The sequence below is a fragment of the Chionomys nivalis genome, chromosome 2 (assembly GCF_950005125.1).
Source record: "Chionomys nivalis chromosome 2, mChiNiv1.1, whole genome shotgun sequence".
NCBI lineage: Eukaryota > Metazoa > Chordata > Mammalia > Rodentia > Cricetidae > Chionomys > Chionomys nivalis.
Window position 1 is genome coordinate 111,475,720 of NC_080087.1, and position 22,262 is coordinate 111,497,981.

The 22,262-nt window shown below is 42.5% G+C and overlaps 1 protein-coding gene and 1 pseudogene across 1 annotated transcript in view; one reads left to right on the forward strand and one right to left on the reverse strand.

Moving 5' to 3' along the window:
• LOC130869286 (nuclear autoantigen Sp-100-like) overlaps window positions 1-21,975 on the forward strand; it is a 47,797-nt gene extending 25,822 nt beyond the window's left edge. The window contains exons 10-16 of the mRNA XM_057761288.1: window positions 4,638-4,691; window positions 5,446-5,685; window positions 8,681-8,731; window positions 14,786-14,890; window positions 19,909-20,051; window positions 21,551-21,867; window positions 21,969-21,975. Coding sequence (XP_057617271.1) covers window positions 4,638-4,691; window positions 5,446-5,685; window positions 8,681-8,731; window positions 14,786-14,890; window positions 19,909-20,051; window positions 21,551-21,867; window positions 21,969-21,975 — 917 coding nt within the window. The remainder of the gene's footprint in view (window positions 1-4,637; window positions 4,692-5,445; window positions 5,686-8,680; window positions 8,732-14,785; window positions 14,891-19,908; window positions 20,052-21,550; window positions 21,868-21,968) is intronic.
• On the reverse strand, window positions 2,310-4,250 carry LOC130862707 (protein DEK-like; annotated as a pseudogene).
• Window positions 21,976-22,262: the final 287 nt, after the last annotated feature.

Consider the following 22,262-nt stretch of genomic DNA (forward strand, 5'->3'; position numbering starts at 1 on the left):
TCTTCTCTGGTCTTATGAGAAAATCCAAACTCATCAGAGAATGATTTATCTGGACAAGCCCAGCTGAGAATAAAATGAAATATAGCAAAAATAAATAAATAAATGAACTAGTAAAAGGATACTCTCTTTACTCCATGAGATTGTACCTATTAATACTAAAGAGTTGAAATAGCGCAGTTAGTTTCTGCAGTGGCTCTATAGTTTATAGATTATAATAAGAATAGAATTCTTCTGTTTATTGATAACACTGTCATTTGTCATTAGCTTAGAAAGTCTACAAACAATAATTTGTGCTATTTACATATCTAACAGATATGATAAGTCTGAGGTTTCTCTGTCCTGCCCCATGCTACAGTCATTCAGTCCCAAAGAATCACACAGAGATCTACATCAATTATAAACTGATTGGCTCTTCTTATTAACTAATTCTTATAACTTATATTAGCCCATAATTCTTGTCTGAGTTAACCACGTGGCTTGGTACCATTTTTGGCGAGGCAGTCACATCTTGCTTCCTCTGAGGCTGGAATGGACTTAAACTTCCCTCTTTCCAGAGTTCTCATGTTTTCATTGTCCCGCCTCTACTTCCTGCCTGGCTACTGGTCAACCAGCATTTTATTAACGATAATACAAGTGACAGGGTACAGACCATTGTCCCATAGCATAAGGGCTGCAGAGATGGCTCAGCAGTTAAAAGCACTTACTGCTTCTGCAGAGAATTCAGGTTTGGTTTCCAGCACTGAAACTCTCTCTGCAGGGCTGGCATCCTCTTTTGGTCTCCAAGGGTGCCAAGCCTGCATGTGATGCACAGACAAGCAAACAATCATGTGCAAAATAAAATGTTTAAATCTTTTTTTAAACATCAATTTATTCTTGATTGCCAAGATTTATCGCAAATTATTTAAAAGTAAAGGCCAATTTTTAGTCCCTATTTAGTTACTTGTTCCATTTCACTCTATACATACTAAAGTCAAATATGTGAAGATACCTGTTAATGCTCAGCATTAATATAGCTGATTGATGATGCAGAAATTAAACACTCAGTTGGTACATCAATTGTCACGCTTGCCAAAACAGCTTATTTTTATAATTCAGAAATAAGTTATTAGAACAGTCAATAGAAAAGATTTAAATTCAGGGGCAGACCGTATTTACTTGATTGACCAAAATTTAAAAATCAAACACCCTTCATTACTTATAATACTTCAAAGAAATTTAATGTATGGATTTTGAGAAATGCTTTCAAAGATACCTACATTGCCAGCATTACAATCTGATGCTTTTAATAGAAGTTACGATACACTGCTCATATACCATCTTCTGGCATTCCATCTGATACTTTAATCATAATTATTACAATGGTCAAAGAAGTTTAGTTACTAGTTACTATCAATTCACTTATATATAAGCCAAGTGCGCTCAGCCTTTCCCAGTTTTTTGAAACCCTGATGTGTTGATTTTGGTTTATCCTCAATATAAAACTTCTATGACACTTAATATACCACAAATTGATGACACTTTGAGAGCAAAGCAGAACTGGACAGTCCCCTCCAGTGCTGCAGCCACTGAACTGACTGCTCTGTCATGCTGCCTGCTGAACACTGACATTCTTTAGTTACAAGTGTAAAGACACCTATCTACATGAGTTTAAAAATTTATCTGCACAAAAAAATTTCTCTCTGTCAATTCTAGAACTTTAGAAGTTGCTTACAATGTACTTTCTGTTTACTTACGTAATATTGTTCCCATTTGGGATCTTTGATGGCATTGAAAACAGATAGCTATAGTTTTCCTTAGTTATGATAAAAGATAAATTAGATATGAAACTTTGGACTCATAAATATTGTAACTGTAAAAAAAAAATTATATACAACAAATTGGTTTTTAAAAATACAAAACTAACATCTGTCACTTCTGTCATGCTGAGAACTTGACATATATATACATGCAGAAAAAGTTCCAACTCGGTCATCTGAAAGGCTGTGCTCTAATATGATGAATAAACTGCCACTACGTTCACACGGACAGAGGGTGTATTCAAAATATTTCATATACTAAATACTGCAATAGTCTCTGTACAAATAAATGCTGGCTATAATAGTTTTTGCTTTGATTAAAAGTGTCTTAAGCTAACATTAAGTGCACTAAAATCCACAACAGTTCAGAAATCTATGACCTCAAAATAAAGAAATCCAAAATGTACAACTATAAAAGCAAGAAACAATTACTGCCATGCAAGACTTAAACTGAAAACTGCAAGGAAATGCAATTTACAACAGCAAGCTCAAGTATATTTAACACTCCAAGGGTCAGCAGCGAGTTCTGCCAACAATAGACTTAGAAAATACATTCTCTTTGCTGGTATAAATCATACCTTCCAATCCGAGAGCAGCCGTCTGTCCTCTAGTTAAAGAGATTAGCTCTTCTACGGCTGTTTTAATGAAATCTTTCCTCTCAGTTAAATCGTAAGTGGGATAGTTTCATGTACCTCTTTGCAAATCTGCTTCATTGTGACTTTTTCCAAGTTAGCATCAGCCAGTAATTTCTTCATTGTTTCCTTTAACTCTTCATCTGTAGGTGGTTTATTTCAATTTTTTAATTAATGATTCATCAACAGAACTATCTTCAGGTTCAGATTCTTTTTTGGAACTGTTTTGATTCTGCTGTCTGCCTTCTTAACATCAGCACTTTTTACAGACTTGTTACTTTCAGCAGCAGCTTTTGGTTTTGCTTTTTCTTTTATAGCTGTCTTTTTTGGTGGTTGCTCCTCTTCACTTTCTTTCTCTTCATCTTCTGAAGACTCTTCCTTATTTTTCTTCTCATTTCAGGACATTTGGTTTGCTTTGACTTCCTGGTTGTTCCATTCCTTTTTACTACCTTTGCTTGAAGATTTTTTGGATTTTGGCAATGGTTTGCCAGAAGGCTTTGGATGCATTAAGAAATTCAAGATCCTCTTCACTAGTTTGCTCTTCACGCCTGATCTCTCTAAATCAAGAACCTCACAGATGCTCTTTAACATGGCATTTCTAAACTTTTTCAGCACTTCTTCTTTCTTTTTATACTGGGTACTGCCTTTTTCAAATGGAAAGTCACTGAACTGACCCATATTCTTCTTTAATGAGGACACTGTGCCTGCTCTGTTGTAAGGCAGTTTGTGTAGATTTCTAAGTTCATCTGTTTTTTTCTTACTCAGAAAGAAATGTATCCTTTCAATTTCACAAAGTTTCTGACCCTTCCCTTGTGCAATTGTAAATGGCTCTCTGTGTAAGGAAGACACTTGCATTGTCAATCTTCTTTCTACTTTCTTCTTTTCTCTCTTGCCTTCCACAATGAGACTCTTCTTTCTCCTCCTCCTCCTCCTCCTCCTCCTCCTCCTCCTCCTCCTCCTCCTCCTCCTCCTCCTCCTCCTCCTCCTCCTCCTCCTCTGCCTCCTCCTTCTCCCCTCCTCTTTTCTCCTCCTCCTTCCCTCCCCTCTTCCTCCCTCTTCTCCCTGGGGTCTGGCAATTTGGGCTCCTTCTCAGAAGCCAGCTGCTGTGCTGGGCGGTCCTCTGCTTCCGCTGGGGGGGTTGCGGACAGCGGGTGCACACTAGGAGGCCGCGCTTGTCTCCTCAGAATCCTTAAATCTTTTTTTAAAAGCAACTACAGATATCCCTGTCTAAATTGTGGTTAATATGTTGGCATATGTTAAGTTTTTGTAGAATTTTAACGAAGAAAGTAGTCATCTGGTCATCACAGAACCTTAGCAGGGAGCCCTGGTAACTAGGTTGTTGTTCATTTATACTTGAGAAAACTGGAGCTACTGGTGCTCGAGAGCTGTGGACAGACAACCACAGAGAATTAAGCGCAATCCAGGATGGGTTCAGTCTCAGACTAGGGCCTCTGGAACCAGGTTCAATAGAAGAGAAACATTCCTTCAGACTGTCGTGGGACACAGGCTCCTTTGATGCAGAGCCACAAAATTAACTTTGAGTACAAATAACGGTGTTGTTGTTGGTTGTTTTGTTTATTGCTCTTTATACTCTTTTGGATTTTTTTTGTTTTTTTTACACTTTATTCTTGGGTCCTTTGGGGGAACCGCCACCCAGCTCCAAAATAAATCACACACACAGAGGCTTATTATTAATTATAAATGCCCGGCCTTAGCTTGGTTTGTTTCTTGCCAGCTTTTCTTAGATTAACCTGTCTACCTGTGGCCTGTGGATGTTTGTCTTTTTCTTACTTCTGTAATCTTACTTTCACACTTACTACATGGTTGGCTGGGGGGCTGGGGCGCTGGGGGGGTGGGGGGCTGGGGCGCTGGGGGGCTGGGGCGCTGGGGGACTGGGGACTGGGGGGCTGGGTAACTGTCCGCTAGCATCTTCCTCTCCCCCTTTCCTTGCTCTTTCTCCTTACTCTTCCTAGATTTCTCCTTCTGTTATTCTCCCTGCCTGCCAGCCCCACCTATCCTTTCTCCTTCCTCGCTCTCAAGTGTTTTAGACAGGCAGAGTAACACAGCTTCGCAGAGTTAACAAATGCAACATAAAAGAATGCAACACATCTTTGCATCATTAAACAAATGCTCCACAGCATAAACAATTGTTACACAACTTAAAATAATTTTCCATAACATAATAGTTTTTCTCCTTTCTATCTTACAGAGCCTGAAAATTCCATAAATCCTCCTACATCCATAAACATACATAGGAGAAGAGGTAAGAGAAAATAAGAACTCTTTAAGATAGGGGAACTGTGTGTTCAACAAGAGATTAACTCTTCTTGGCCCTATTCTTCAAAGTACAATACAAGTTTGGTTTTGATTTTAGGTAATTCCTGCTTTAACTTCTAATTGATCAGGCAGGCTAACTTCTGTTTTTGTTAAATTCTTTGGGTGAATCCAAAAAAGTTAGTGATTTCATTCATATATTAAAAGTCTTTCTAATATTTAGTAGAAGTTCAATTTTTTCTTTTTATTTATTTATTTATTTATTTATTAAAGATTTCTGCCTCCTCCCTGCCACTGCCTCCCATTTCCCTCCCCCTCCCCCAATCAAGTCCCCCTCCCTCATTAGCTGGAAGAGCAGTCAGGGTTCCCTGCCATGTGGGAAGTCCAAGGACCACCCACTTCCATCCAGGTCTAGTAAGGTGAGCTTCCAAACTGCCTAGGCTCCCACAAAGCCAGTACATGCAGTAGGATCAAAAACCCATTGCCATTGTTCTTGAGTTCGCAGTAGTTCTCATTGTCCACTATGTTCAGCGAGTCTGGTTTTATCCCATGCTTTTTCAGACCCAGGCCAGCTGTCCTTGGTGAGTTCCCGATAGAACATCCCCATTGTCTCAGTGTGTGGGTGCACCCCTTGCGGTCCTGAGTTCCTTGCTCGTGCTCTCTCTCCATTGTTCTTGACTTCTCAGCAGTCCTCATTGTCCTTTATGTTCAGCGAGTCCAGTTTTATCCCATGCTTTTTTCAGACCCAGTCCCAAACACACTGAACCTGATAGAAGAGAAAGTGGGAAATACTCTACAACACATGGGCACAGGAGACCACTTCCTACGTATAACCCCAGCAGCACAGACATTAAGGGCAACATTGAATAAACGGGACCTCCTGAAACTGAGAAGCTTCTGTAAAGCAGAGGACACTGTCACTAAGACAAAAAGGCAACCCACTGACTGGGAGAAGATCTTCACCAACCCTGCAACTGACAAAGGTCTGTTCTCCAAAATATATAAAGAACTCAAGAAACTAGACTGTAAAACACTAATCAACCCAATTATAAAATGGGGCACTGAGCTGAACAGAGAATTCTCAACAGAAGTTCAAATGGCCAAAAGACACTTAAAGTCATGCTCAACTTCCTTAGCGATCAGGGAAATGCAAATCAAGACAACTTTAAGATACCATCTTACACCTGTCAGAATGGCTAGAGGTTCAATTTTTAATACAGATTTTTAGGTGGAAGAGTTGCCTGGCCCTGTTCCCAGTGGTCATCAGAGAAATAGAAGACCCACCATCTTTATTTAACACTCTCATAATTACCCCAAGAGAAAAGCAATGCTGTCAAAACATGTTGAAAAGATACAAACTTCACAGGAGACCCCAAAAGGAACAAGTAAAAGAAAAGTGTGGTATGAGAATTCCCTCACCTTCAGGGTTAGCTCATAAGATAAAATAGTAAACCTGAGGTAGGATCATGAGCTCCAAGGGTAGGAACATCCTTGCACTGGAATTTCAGAGCTTTGCAAATTTTACCTAGTTTCCTCTTTCTAGACTTTTCTTCTTTCTTGGTTCCCCAATTGATATTGTCAGCTAGCCACATTTCTACAGTGAGGAGCCGAGCATAACACACTCTTTCTGCCTCTGTCTTTCTCTGTCTATCTGTCCTTCTGTCTGTCTGTCTGTCTGTCTGTCTGTCTGTCTCTCTCTCTGTCTCTCTCTCTGTCTCTCTCTCTCTCCTTGTGTGTGTGTGTGTGTATGTGTGTGTATCTGTGTGTTTGTGTGTCTCTCTGTGTATGTAGCTGAGAGATAAACCTCAGGTAATATTCTTCAGATATCATTTCTCAGGAGTGACCCCTGGTTATTTATGAGACAGAGTCTCTCACTGACCTGGAGCTCACCAAGCAGGCTGAGTCAGTGAGCCCAAGGACCTGTCTGTCTCCATCTCCCCAGCACTGCAGTTACAAGTGCATGTCACCATAGCCAGCTTTTCTTTTTAAATGGGAATTCTGAGTCAAAGCCACTGAGTCATCTCTTCAGCTCTGTGATCACAACTCTTCTGAATCCATAAAGTAACCAGGTGCTGGTGGCACAAACCTTTAATGCCAGCACTGGAGGCAGCGGCAGGTGGATCTTTGTGAGTTCGAGACCAACCTGGTCTACAGAGTGAGTTCCAGGACAGACAGGGCTACACAGTGTCGACCACCTTGGCGGGTTACTTAGTCTAGAGGTGTAACCCGCCTGGCAGGTCCAGTAATTCCAGGGTCCCGGAGAGGCACTACCTGAGAAGACATGGGCAAGAGAGAGGAAGAAGACCAAGCAAGGTTCTTGTCAAAGCCTCTGTTTATTAGAGTCATTGTACAGCTTATATACCCTCTGGATGAGGAGTTTGGCTTGGGATGGGGGCAGGGAGATGGGATCTTGCCTCGTGGTCCACACTGGTCATGTAGGCCAAGAGGTTACGATCGGTCAGGTCACGATTCCTCAGTTCACAGTTTGACACACCTAGTTCTCTGGATAATTTAAGTGTGAGGCGGGTTCCACTAACAGCTAGCTCTCTATTGACAGATAATTTGGGTGTGGGATAGGCTTTGTCAATAAAACAATTCTCAATACAATTGGGAAGTGGAGCCCTCTGCAAACTCCTCAGGGTGATGATCCCTATAATAATTTTGGGGGGGGGGGGAGGGATGGCTCCTGACAACACAGAGGAACCCTGTCTCAGAAATAAACAAACAAAATCAAAACAAAAAAGAAGGAAAGAAAATGATTCTATCAGAAGCCTGGCGCTGAGTACTAAGCAGTGAGCTGGGTGAAAAGCATAAGACCAGCTCGTCTGCACCCAGGACATCAGAGTCTCAAGCTCTCTGCCGTGGTTGCTTCTGACCACACAGCACTGCACAACAGGCTACCTGGGAGACCATTCTCTCATCTGGACCTTTTTTTAAAAATAAAAAGAAATCTGTAATGTGTCAACGAAACCCAAGACAAGTCTCACTCAGTACCTGTGGCTCCTCCCAACACTTATCACCTCACCCCCTACCCTAAACTTCTCCCTCCCAGGAACTGGGCCTTGCTTCCCTTCCCCCAGCTTCTGATCCTGTATAAGCTCAGCCATTTTGGTAGCCTGGTCTCTAGCTCTCTTGGCCACTGATTGTCTCCACTCCTGGATCTCCCCTCCCCTCACCCCCAACTCCAGACCTGGTTCACTCTGGACCCTTCCAGATGCTTGTGACTGTTCTCTTCCTGTAGGCAGAGTTTCTCTGTGTCTCAGCAAATAAACATTCAAAAACTTACTATTATTTATAAATGCTCAGGTGATAGTCAACCTGGTTACCAGCTAATTCTTTCATTTTAAATTAGCCTGTTATTCTTATTCACCCTTTGCCACGTGGTTGTACCTTCTTTACGCAAAGCACATTCATCTTGCTTCCCTCTCTGTCTGCCTGACTTGAGACTCCACCCTTCTTCCTCCCACCATGCTCTGTCTGGCTGTCCGGCCTATACCTCCTGGCTAACTACCAACCAGTCAACTCCTTTATTAAACCCATCAGAAGGTGCCTTGGCAAAGATACATCTTCACAGTGTACAGAAAACATTATTTCAGAACATCTTCCTCACATTTACAATAAACCTCCTCCTCAGCCATACCTAGGAGCAGCCATGTCCTCACTTATTTCATTCAAAGTCATTATGAACTGGGGTTTAATGAGATCACTGGAGTTGAGTGACAGTGCTCTTCTTCTTACCGATGGCCAGACCCCTCAGCCCCCAAGTATTGAATTTGTGGGATGATTTGCAGTGAGGATTGAATGGCTGTGGGTCCTTTTTGGAAGGAAAGAAACAGGAAAGATCACGAGAGCATCTTTGTAGTCCAAATACTGTCCAATTAAGCAGATATACTCAATACTGACTACTTAAGTCGTCATGGAATTCCTGTGGGCATTTTGGTTCTACATTGCTGGTTTTCTTTTCCCTTTTCTTTCCAGATATGTCTGATACTGACAGCTCAAGCACCAGGAAAAGACAAAGAAGGACAAGTAAGAACAATTTAAAATTCTAGATGTAGCAAATACTTCTCTCTGTAACTAAAACCTAGACACCCTTTTAAGCAAAAGAGAGTTAGCCTGGATGGTAGATCACACACGTGATGCTTTTGGTTCAAGTGAGTTGGGCCCGTTGGCTATGGCACACAGGTCTCAAAAACAGTCAACAGTACAAGCTTTTCACCCAAGTAAAGAGGATGAAGTTGATCCTGGGTGGAGAGGTCACTTCATTCCACATTTCTAGGGCCCGGAGACCTTAAAGACTGGCTTTGTCACCCAACATGCCCAAGACTCCATAGCAAACAGAAAGGGAAGCAGATGGTGCACAAATAACCTCAGAAAGGGCATGAGGTCTAAGAAACGATGACAGAAGAGAATGGCCACCAGGGCAAAGTTGGCCCCAGCCCCAGCTCCAGCGTTGGGGACAGTTTCTGGAGCAAATTTGACCAACAGCTCAGATTTTAAAGCCAAGGTTGACCTGCTGACAGCATTGTTTCTATGCCTCCCAAATAAACTGCAGGTCTCTCCTACCCTTCTCACACAGGCTTCAGGATTACCCAACCCTACCTGTCCTCTCCATCACAGACTGGCAGGACTATCCCTCCCCCAGTTACCCTTCAATTTGGCAGGATTGAGCCTTCCTACACACTCATACAGGCTGCTGTTTGCATGTGTGTCTTCCTCTGATAAGTGTAGATACCAGGAGTTGATGCTAAGTATCTTCTTCTATCTCTCTGCCTCATTTTGAGACAAAGGTATCACTTTGAACCTGGAACTCACTGATACAGTGAGGGTGGCTGTTGAGTGGGCTTCAGGGGCCTTCCTGTCTATATCTCCTCAGCTCTGGGATCATAGATACTCATTGCTGCACCCAGGTTTTTACACAGTACTGGGGATCTGAACTCAGGTCCTTATGCTTAGTGAGACACACTTTACCAACTGAGCCAGACACATACCTACATACATACACACTCAGACACATTCACAGACACACAAAACCAGGGACAAAGTTCAGCTGATAAAATGCCTGCAGGGTCCTGAATTTGATCCCCCAAACCTTGTTTGTTAAATAAAAAGTGTGCTATAATCTTGTAATCCCTGCTCAGAGGAGGTGGAAACAGGAGAATCCCTGGGGTTCTAGGTCCCAGACAGTTTGCCTACATGGTAAGTCCAAGACAATGAAAAGATTCTGTTTCAAAAGGAGTGTGACTGCAAAATGACACCATGGTTGTCCCCTGGCCTCAACATGCAATCGCATGTATATCCCCTGCATAATGCACCTGTACATATGGATATGCACTCACACAGGACCTTATTATATATATCATATAAAATAATGTAACATAATTGCTGCCAATCACTTGATGTTAAATTCAGAGCGGAGAAAGACTCTACCATGGCCACTGTGAACAGTGCTTGGGTTCCATATGTAGCAACAGCTTCTTCAATTGTTTCATTTCTTTAAATTGTAATATAAAATGTTGGTGAATTATTTGCCCTGGGTTGTTGGGGTCTGGCACCTCCATTACTGGTGCAACCATGTGTGTAGGACGGAAGGAAACTCCTTTGTTTCGTTCAGTGTCAGAGCCCCTATTTAACTGCGACCACCACCCTTCATCATTATAAGCCGGTGGGGCCGAGGGAGTTGGGGGTAAATCTTCTTATTTTGCTTTACATTTTCTCAGTTTTATACAGAGATCTCTTATCTCCCTACATATTATTTCCTCTTCATCTTCCGATGATTTCTCACTATCCTCTACAAACTTGGAATCATCAGATCCTGCCTAGTGACTGACTGCCCTCTGAACCAGGCAGAGCAGATTTTTTCTATTAATCCTCTTCCAACATTTTTTCCACTACCACCACCATATGCCCCCTTTTTTTCCTTCCTGATCCTCTATAGAACACAGAGAGTGGTGGGTCTCCTCTTCCTGGATTTCTTGTAAAACTTCCTTAATCTCTATCTCTATATATCTAGAAAATCCAACCAGCATGACTACAAGCTTGACCATTATCGATGACATCCATTAACAGCCTATATTTTCCAATCATACGTTACATTTTCAAATGAGCTACACAATCACAATACCTTAATCAAGATCAGAAACACACATAGCAAGATTGATGTTAAATTTACTTCAATAAATCAAGATTTACACCAATATAAATTATTCATATCTATATCATATTCCCCTTCAAATGAAAAAAGACATTTATAAACAATATTTGGGAATATGGGTGCAGTTTTTTCTCCCCAAACTGCTTCCTGCTGTATGGGGGCACTGTTAATCAGGTCTTTCATGGTATATTCTATGTGCTAGGTTCATTTCAGTCAGCAGTTGAGTGAAATAATTTTCTGAGGGTGTTTATGGTGACCTTCTGTAAAAACAAAAGAAGAACCTCTTTTCCAAAGCACCATATCCTTAGACCCAAATTTGGAAGTCATGATACCTTTAGAACATATATGCTGGTTTAGCTCAGCAGCCCATATAATGAAATGTCTCTCTGCACTTAGCTCCTTCACAGTCAAAAAATTTAAAGAAAACACAATAATATGCATAATACAGACTCTCTGTGTATTCTCCATCTTAATTCCCCAATATGTCCCCACCAGCCAGGGACGACCCTGTCCACTTACCCCTCTTTCTTGGTTGGACTTCCATTTGCCACGCCTGCACCGCCTGGAACCCAGCAAAGCACATCAGGATTAACACATACCCCAATCCACCCTCACCTTCCGAGGGCAACCTCTCAGTGTTCCCTAGTTCCCAATCTCAGTGGAACCTCCAATTGTAACGCATGACACCCAACTGTGCTCTATGAGCTACCATACAATTCATGAGCCTCGGGCAACAGACTGGAGATTGAAACACATAAAGACACACAGAGACACACAGAGACAGCACAGATAGAGAAACACACCTCTAGTCACTGGTAAAGAAGCCCCTTTATTGAATAGCACCATGGAGGCTTATATACCCATAGTCAGGTGGGCCAAGAGGTAAAACCCTCATCCCCTGATCCTCAAGGCAAGGCAACACATGCTCAGGAAGCAGAGCTGGTAAACAACAACTTTGACAAAGCTTTCAGTAACTCATATCAGAAGGCCAAGTAAAGGTCACTAGCAGGGAAGAGCAGCTAGAGGCCAGGACTCCAAATGGTCCCAACAGTTTCCTATTTTCTCAGGGAAAAAGAGAAATAGACTTGAAGAATACTTAATTCAGAACATCAAAATTCCAATGGAAACAAGCTGGAAAAAAGGTTAAAAACAAACCATGGTACACTTTCAGTACTAAATTTTCATTCTTCTTATTACATACTTTCAATAACAAATCATTGTAACCATGGTAACTGTTGAGAAATATACCCATTTTAGTCAGTTCCCAAAGTATTTTGGGGAAAGGGACAAAAGATGACACCCCCACTAACAAGTGACTTGATATGTCTGTGATTAGACAAGGTCACTACAGCCTCTGATAAACTTCTGATGACAGAGTAAGTCATAAAGCAAAACAGGAGGAACACTTGTAAGTGACAGATGGTACCACTGCCCCTCCTCGGGATCAACCCCATGAGGTTACTATACAGACCTGAATCGGTACTTCTTCCCTTATGCCTCAGTTGAACTCATCTGTAGGTTAAGTAGCATGTTAGATTGGCTGTTGTCAAGGTCACTCCAGCTCTTTGGATGACTTCACAGTCTATAACTCTCCAAGCAACTTGGTAAGCACCATGGATAGCCACCTCTCCAGCCTATGGAGCATCTACAATGTTAACAACTAGAAGGTAGGGAGAGCAGCTAGTACCTCCTTCTCTCCCTCCTTTCTGCCTCTCCTTCAATCTCCTTTCCCCCTCTTTCTCTACCTAACCTGCTATCTCATTATATGTGTCTCTATGTGCATATGCATGTATGCGTATGACCATAAATTTTCCACTTAGTTCAGTAGAAGCAGTACCCAAGGTTGATAGTGACTGACTTGCTTTGTAATTAAGACATACATGGTCCTTCTAGAAGATCAACAGCCTAGTGCTGTCACCTTGAGCAGTGTATCTTCCAAATGCACCCATCAAGTTCCCATCTCCAGAGTTCCTTCTAGGCTACACGAATCACGCTTCTTCATAAATTCTCTTGCTGATTCCCACTCAGCCAGTATCCACCCCTGACTGCCTCTAGCCATAAACTTCATCTTTACACAACCCATTAATGAATGTGATAATCTCACCTTCCCTGACTTATCTACAGACCAGATCTACGACTTAAAGGAAATATCTGACAACTACTTTCAGAAAAATGTACCTTCTCTCCTGGACTACATACTGAGCCCCAAGCCAGCAAGCTATAGAGTAAGACCCAATCTCTATAAATAAATAAACAGCAACAATAAAAAGAAGACAGAAAAAGAAAAGTAGCCTCTCTCAGGAGGCCTGGAGTAGGGAAGGTTGACACAGGCAGGATCACACTCCCTGTCCCCTTCTGTGCGCTGTGCAGCATGCTTGGACAAGAGTCCTGACCCAGGATTTGGGGTCCTGGTACACTGTTCACAGTCATCCCGACACCTGATGATTCTCTGAGAAAGCCCAAGACTCACACGCTGACAACCTCTCTCTCTTCAGATGATAGCATTATTAATGAAATTGTTTGAAATAATGTGTGGTAGTTGTAGCTACATTATTATTTTAAATACTCCATGTACAGTTTCAATATTATTAGGTGAGTATTAAGACTAGAACAGCTGAGCTAACAGGTGGCTCAGCCGTTATGAATTCTCTGCTCTTCCAGAGGACCCAGGTTCAATTCTCAGCACCCAAATGGCAGCCTTCAGCTACCCGTAACTCTCCCTCCAGGGTATCTGACACCCTCACACAGACACAGATATAGGTAAAATACCAATGCACATTTAAAAAAAAATGTGGCTTCCCATTTTAGGTGAGTTAAGCTGATTGCCCTACCAGGGCCTATGTTGTTTAGTGAGACTGCTCTGAAGCAGCTGTGGGATGCTCCTCCCACCCCATCCCAGCTCCACAGTGTCTTTGATGGAACCTTTAAACTGGCTGGAAAGACTGGAGCCACTAATATGGAAGTTTATTTTAAGAACTTCAATATCTGGTTCATTGAAATTGGATCGCACACAAATGAGACATACACACAGACTGCCAGACACAGGCATCACCAGCAGGCACCAGGCATGTGCTGGGACATAGACAGGCAGGCTGAGTGGAGGTAGGCATACAAGCTTGCAGATACACGTACAGGCAGGCAAGCTGGTAAAGGTGGCCTCAAGGCCATATTTATACAGAACCACGCAAAAGCGGCACTCTAGAACTGATTATCTAAAACATGACATCACTATTTACTTTGGGGTCTCCAGATACTTGGTGTCAGCTAACTCAATGTGCTAACTCATTGTCATCCCCCCCTTCCCACCATGTACAGTGTCAGCCATGTTTGAGCTGACATATCAGGTAGCCATATCAACACCATGTTGTTTAAATTTAAACACCCTCATAGCTTTCTGTGTCTAAACAAACACCCGTCAAGTGGTATGCAGGGCTCCTCTAGAATTGCAAAATCTTCTAGAGAAACTGCCTGAGGCCTCAGGCAAGCTCAGGAAAGAAGAAAGACAGCAAATCAGATGAAAGGAGAGTGATGACATCACCTCATTGGGTGCTCCCTTCCTGCCCCCTCTACCGGAGATGCCTCCAACAGCAGAACAAAATTTGAGAGTTATTATTCCCATCTGCAGAACTCCAAAGCCATTGCATAATGAGAATGATCTATTCAAAATATTCGTAGATAAGTCACTGTACAGTGGCTGCTGTGACCAACAAGTTTGAGAGCTGGGATTCTGACACACAAGGCTTCAGCCACTATGCAGTTCAGAGGTTCAGAGCAGAGCAGGTTGTTGTCTGTAAGAACCTAATCATTCATAAAAGAAATACCTTCAAGTGTAACTAATTCCTGGGAATTAGTTGCAGAAACAAGATACCAAAGTGGGTAGAGGGAAGAGCGTGCACAGTTCTAGAATAAAGCAAATTATATCCCTGCAGGTCCGAGAGATCCCAGTCAAAACAATGTGGATTTTAACTATCCTGAGCTTCCGGTGACCTGTGGTAGTGCTAAGGGGACTCTGTATAAAAAGAAATTTGAGCAAGGTGAGTTTCAGATCTTCTGTGCTCTTAACCTGGACAATAGCACCATGTGGGGGGTGGGCATCTGTGTTGGGGGTGTCTCATCCTAGAGTCAGTTTACGGGACTCAGGATATCGGCAATGTCACACCCATTACTGAAGTGAGGTTTTGAGGCCAAGTTACCAATGAGAAGAGGGCATGAGAGGCCAAGTTCAGAGGATCCAGAAGATCTTGACATTGCTCTCCTAATGGGGACACACAGGGTGCAATCAACCATCCCAGCAATGAAAAGTGTGAAAGGCTTTCTTCCAAGGGGCTGCCCGAGCCCAGGGCCAGGGCTTCTAACAGCATAGAGTTATGCAGGTACCTATCTGTATAGCACACACCAAATCCAAATTCTCACAAGGAAAGAGGGTCTCCTGTGGGAAGTGAGCTGTGTGTAAACAGTCTCAGCATGGAGAGTTACTCTGTGTTTCTGGCAATGACAAGCTCTCTCCAAAGTCACATTTGCAGACTACAACCAAAGTCTGACTGTGCCAGGCGGCGTTTCTTCGGAGTCTCAGGCCTGCTGTCTTCATTCTTTTCTGCACCAAACACAAGAGAGGAGTAGCAATGACAACATTTTTAAATTTTTTTCCTTTTCTCTTTCTTGTACTATTGGGATTAAACCCAGGGCCTGTGCCTTTGAGGCAAATGCTCTCTCACTGAGCTGCACCCTAAGCTGTAGTTTGTGAGTTTAAATATCATACGTCCCTGGCCTATCAGGTCAGCTTTCCTCCCCCTGTGAAAAGAGGCCATAAGATGCCTATTTAGCATCTCATACTAGACTAAGCCCTAACCCACCAGGATGGGAAGTATATGTGTCTGAGAAAGCATCAACCTTAGTGGGTCCATTAGTTGTAACCTCTGTCAGACTTTAAGCTAAGTAAGAAAAAACAGAGGATTTGGATTGGAATTTGGATACGCTCAAACCTCAGCTCTCTTCGTTTATTAATCCAGTGTTCTTTACGCTACTGAAATATTCAGTCAGGCTGCTCTATTTAATTTACAGATTTAGAGGCTAAAAGGCCAAGATCAGGCAGCCTCATATGTTGGCTTTTGGAGAGAGACTGATGGTAGGTGGCATTATGGCAAGGGTATGACATGGAGGAGGAAGAGATCACACCATAAGACAGAAAGCCAGACAGTGACTGGGGTCCCATGAGAACTATGTTAATCCCTCCCACAGGCACCACCCTCCATGATCTAGTGCCACCTCACATATCACCTTCTCAAGGACCAGGATTTCAATATATGACCCCTGGGCGGAACTTTCAAACCACAGCTCAACCACAAGTCAGTTTCTCTGTCATCTGCATCCGGCTCCCTAATACTAAACCTCCTCTCTTAAAAAATGAGAATAAAACTTCTCTCACCACATTGCTGTTATAAAAAAGATAATAGACAGAAAATAGTGTGGAAATTGCAGTTGTTAGGATACAGTGCCACTGGTCCTCTATCATGGTTGATCTTCCTTTCCACATCATGGTTCTTTCCTTAAGATTTACTTTTATTTTCTGCCTACGAGTGTTGGGCTGCATATGTGTCTGTGCACTGAGTGTGCCTGGGGACCGTGGAGACCAGAAGAGGACATCAGTTCTGGAGTAATGGATGTGAGCCACACGTGGGTTCTGAGGACTGAACTTGGGTCTTCTGCAAGAGCAGCAGTGCCCTTCACCACTGAACCGTTTCTCTAGCGCCAAAGTAGTTCTTTTGTTAGCAACAAGTAGGTGTTTTCCCTGTGATTCTACTCCTACATGCAATTTAGCTGTTCCATGTAGACAACATTTCCTAAATCACTTTTAACATCAACTAGTCATGAATCTAAAATAAGAGGAATAACCAACTGTCATGACCTGGAAGTGTAATGTTATAGAAGTAGCTGTGGTGACAGCTTCCTCATGGCTGGATCTACAAGAGTCCAGCAGGGAATTTTCTGCCCCACTCACCTTTCTGAAATGCAAGTTGGTTCTACGCTGGGTCACAGTAAAAGAAAGAGTAAGAATCCTGATCACGTTTTAGAGTCATTCCTTTGGACAATCTTTTAACATTACAGCAGAATGCTTTTAAAGGTAATCTCAAAGGCTGGAGAGAGCACTTTGTGGTTAAGCACACTGACTGTTCTTCCAGAGGACCCAGGTTCAATTTTCAGTAACCACACTTGGCTCACAACCACCTATTACTACAGTTCCAGGAGATTCAGTGCCATTTTTCTGGCTTCTGTGGACAATAAGAACAGATGATGTACCCAGACACCCTTACAGACAAAACACCAATACACATAAAATAGATGGATTCTTTTTAGGAAAAGCATAAAGGATAACGTCAGTGGTAGTCATTCTCTGTCCTTGCCTATCAGGATGGGTGTGGGGCCCCTGATGACTGAGAAGGAAATGCACATTCTCCTGAGACTAAACCTCAGCTCCAGATCCAGGATATTTCAGGTTCCCTATCCTCAGGTGCCCCAATGAACTAACTGGGGACATTGCCCTGGGCATCTGGTAGCCATTCCAAGTTCAAGTCTCTTGCCACCCCTTAGGTGGCTCCCTTACCTAAGGTATGAGTTTCCCTGCTCCCCTATCCAACCTTCCTTTATCCCCAATCACCCCAATTCCCCCAGTTCCCCTCATCCTCTCCTTCACACTTTTCTCTCCCCATCACCCCTCATCCCCATCCCACCCCACCCCCAAGATTCCAATTTTTTGCCCATCAGTCATGTCTATTTCCCATAGCTGGGAGGATATCTATATGTTTTTCCTTGGGTTTACCCTCTTGTTTAGCTTCTTTAGGATCACAAATTATAGACTCAGTGGCCCCTATCCATGGCTAGAAACCAATTATGAGTGAGTACATCCCATGTTCTTCTTTTTGGGTCTGGGTTACCTCACTAAGGATCGTATTTTCTATTTCCATCCATTTGCATGCAAAATTCGAGAAGTCATTGTTTTTTACCGCAGAGTAGTACTCTAATGTGTATATATTCCACACTTTCTTCATCCATTCTTCCATTGAAGGGCATCTAGGTTGCTTCCAGGTTCTGGCTATTACAAATAATGCTGCTATGAACATAGTTGGACAAATGCTTTTGTCATATGATAGGGCATCTCTTGGGTATATTCCCAAGAGTGGTATTGCTGGGTCCAGGGGTAGGTTGATCCCAATTTTTCTGAGAAACCGCCACACTGATTTCCAAAGTGGTTGCACAAGTTTGCAGTCCCACCAGCAATGGATGAGGGTACCCCTTTCTCCACAACCTCTCCAGCAAAGGCTATCCTTGGTGTTTTTGATTTTAGCCATTCTGACAGGTGTAAGATGATATCTCAAAGTTGTTTTGATTTGCATTTCTCTGATCGCTAAGGAGGTTGAGCATGACCTTAAGTATCTTTTGGCCATTTTAACTTCTTCTGTTGAGAATTCTCTGTTCAGTTCAGTGCCCCATTTTTTAATTGGGTTAATTATCCTTTTAAAGTCTAGTTTCTTGAGTTCTTTATATATTTTGGAGATCAGACCTTTGTCTGTTGCGGGGTTGGTGAAGATCTTCTCCCAGTCAGTAGGCTGCCTTTTTGTCTTAATGACAGTGTCCTTTGCTTTACAGAAGCTTCTCAGTTTCAGGAGGTCCCATTTATACAATGTTGCCCTTAATGTCTGTGCTGCTGGGGTTATACATAGGAAGCGATCTCCAGTGCCCATATGTTGTAGGGTACTTCCCATTTTCTCTTCTATCAGGTTCAGTGTGTTCAGATTGATATTGAGGTCTTTGATCCATTTGGACTTGAGTTTTGTGCATGGTGATAGATATGGGTCTATTTTCATTCTTCTACAGGTTGACATCCAATTGTGCCAGCACCATTTGTTGAAGATGCTTTCTTTCTTCCATTGTATACTTTTAGCTCCTTTATCGAAAATCAGTTGTTCATAGGTTTGTGGGTTAAAATCCGGGTCTTCTATACGATTCCATTGGTCGACTTCTCTGTTTTTATGCCAGTACCACGCTGTTTTCATTACTGTAGCTCTGTAATAGAGTTTGAAGTCAGGGATGGTAATGCCTCCAGAAGTTCCTTTATTGTATAAGATTGTTTTGGCTATCCTGGGTTTTTTGTTTCTCCATATAAAGTTGATTATTGTCCTTTCAAGATCTGTGAAGAATTTTGATGGGATTTTAATGGGGATTGCATTGAATCTATAAATTGCCCTTGGTAGAATTGCCATTTTTACTATGTTGATTCTCCCAATCCAAGAGCAAGGGAGATCCTTCCATTTTCTGGTATCCTCTTCAATTTCTTTCTTCAATGCCTTAAAGTTTTTGTCAAATAGATCTTTCACTTCCTTGGTTAGAGTTACCCCAAGATATTTTATGCTGTTTGTGGCTATCGTGAAAGGTGATGATTCTCTTATTTCTCTCTCTGCTTCCAGATCCTTTGTGTATAAGAGGGCGACTGATTTTTTGGAGTTGATCTTGTATCCTGCCACATTACTAAAGGCGTTTATCAGCTGTAGGAGTTCTTTGGATGAGTTTTTGGGGTCGCTCATGTACACTATCATATCATCTGCAAATAATGCAAGTTTAACTTCTTCCTTTCCAATTTGAATCCCCTTTATCCCCTTATGTTGTCTTATTGCTATTGCTAAAACTTCGAGAACTATATTGAAGAGGTATGGAGAGAGTGGACAGCCTTGGCGTGTTCCTGATTTTAGTGGAATGGCTTTAAGTTTCTCTCCATTTAATTTGATATTAGCTGTCGGCTTGCTGTATATAGCTTTAATTATATTTAGGTATGACCCTTGTATCCCTAATCTCTCTAAGACTTTTATCATAAAGGGATGTTGAATTTTGTCAAATGCTTTTTCAGCATCTAATGAAACGATCATATGGTTTTTTTCTTTCAGTTTATTTATATGATGGATTACATTGATAGATTTGCGTATGTTAAACCAGCCCTGGATATTATGAGCAAGAGCAGGTGTTTTCATAGCTGGCTGCTCAGTTTGTCTTGGTCTTACAGGCACCCGTGAGAAGAGTATATGGAGTGAAACTGGAGAGTGGCTTACTCTCAGGGAGTTTGAAATCAGGGGAGACCATGAAAAATCCAAGAACTGGAAGAAAAGCATACAGTGCTATGGACGGACCCTGGGATACTTGATAGAGGTATTCTGGGGGCAGATAGCTTCCATGTTTCCTGGGTAAGATAGTGAATTAAAAGCTTCTCTATGACAGGCAGTTTCAATTATTCTGGGGTAAAACAAGAGATTAGAAGCTCTCTCCATGTGACTGATAACTTCAACCAAGGATTTTATTGTCATAATTCACTGCCACCAGATGTTAGCAAAGTGTCAGTGTCCACAATACCATTATGATTCTTCTTAGCTAGGTTCCATAGCATGGATTGTTGCCAGTATGCACTTAGGTGTTACCTGGGCTGGCTTGTATTACACTTTAATCCTCTTAAATGCATTAATTTGCATCCTTTGGATGAAAAGACTGTGACCTTTACCATGAACTAGTTGCATAAACCTTGATACCGTGGATATAATTTAAATGTGGAATATCGGAGATGAAAACAATACAATTACACGTCTGAAGATAATGCCCACATGTGGAGTTACAGAATGTTCCAGCAGTTCTTCTCCCAGGTCATTGTCTCACACTTGTTCTTGAACACCTGATTGTGGTGAGCCAAACCTGTAATCCCATTGCTTGGGAGACTCAGAGCTCAAGGCTGGCCTAAACTCTGTTGTTCCAGGACAGCACAGGTTACAGAGTAAGACCAGCGTCAACTCCATCTACCCACAAATAAAAGCAAATAAATGAAAAATAATTTTTAAATAAGTTCTTTGCTCTTCGTTTCTGTCCACCCTCTGAATTGGGAAATTCGGGAGGTTTCCTTGGCAACTGACCCTATTATTTCTTTGTCGCTGTCACATATTCTGTCATTGTCTCAGATGGCCTTTGCCTGTGTTGTTCTCACAAAAAAGCAAAGAACTTTGTTCATCGTGTATCAACTAAGCTGCATCTGAAGCCATGGGGGGTACAGGTGTGAGCCCCTGGCCAGGGCAAGGCTGCACCTCCATACCCTACCTGCAGTGACTACTGTGGAGGAGAGGAGTCTGTAGGAAATGATGCCGCAGCTAAGGGGTGGGATGGTTATTTCTGGGTTTAGGACTAAAAGCCTTGTTATGGAACAGTCTTCCCTGAGCTGGGTCACAGAGGGCGGTTCTGACAAAGTGTAGGGGTGGAGTTTTCTGCATGGGGAAAGAAGACCCTTGATGTGTCTGGAAACTGTGGGTGTGGGAGATCAAGCAGCATCTCTTGTCTGAGCTCACTGTGAAAACCACCAGGCCAAAATAAGGGGTTTAAATGTCTCCTTGATTCAGTGTGAGGGTACATGGGGAGTAATTTCTATGACAACTTGTATTTAACAATGGTACATCCAAACAGAATAACTAGAAAGCAGTTAGAATCCCAGCACTCGGGAGGCAGAGGCAGGCGGATCTCTGTGAGTTAGAGACCAGCCTGGTCTACAAGAGCTAGTTCCAGGACAGGCTCCAAAACCACAGAGAAACCCTGTCAAAAAAAAAAATGAAAGCAGTTAGAAATACAAAATAAAAGCAAAGACTTACCCCATCATTAACATCTCTGTCTTTCAGGAAGGATCTCTACCAAACCCACTAAGGACAAAGGAAAAGGTAATTATTCCAAGATCTCCTTCCATGATGTCTGAGGCTATTATCACACCATGCAGAGTGACCTTGGATATTTATTTAGTGGGTTATGGAGGGGAAAAAGAAAGGAGGAAGGGGAGAAGAGAGAAGAACAGAGAGGCAGAGAGAGAGAGAGAGACAGGGGGAAAGGGGAGAAGTGGGGAGAAGGGAGCAAGGCAAAAACTGCCTCTTCAGGAGAGAGAAGGAAAGGAAGGAACTCAGGCTGGAAGCAGAAAGAAGATCTGCTTTCCTCAGTGGACAAGGTGGGGGAGTGGGCAGGGCTTGTCTCTTAAAGGGACAGGACAGACCATTATATTGTCTGCACATATTCTGGCCTGTTCCCAAACTTGCCTGTGCTCCTCAGGAAGTAGGTCATTAGATAGAATCGTGTGTGTGTGTGTGTGTGTGTGTGTGTGTGTGCGTACATGCAGTCCTCAGCCATGGGAAATTGCCAGAGGTGACTGTCAGCAAAAGGGGCCATCCATAGCCTTGAAGGCAGTGGGTAAGTATACCCCTGTTTTCTAGAACACCAGAAGGATGTTGGACACCCAACAGTTACTCCCATGAATTCAGGGAAGTATATACACCAACCAGAAGGGAACAAACTCTCCATTGAAGCAGCCAGTGTTGTGCACAGTGACCCAGCAGCCTGGCAGAT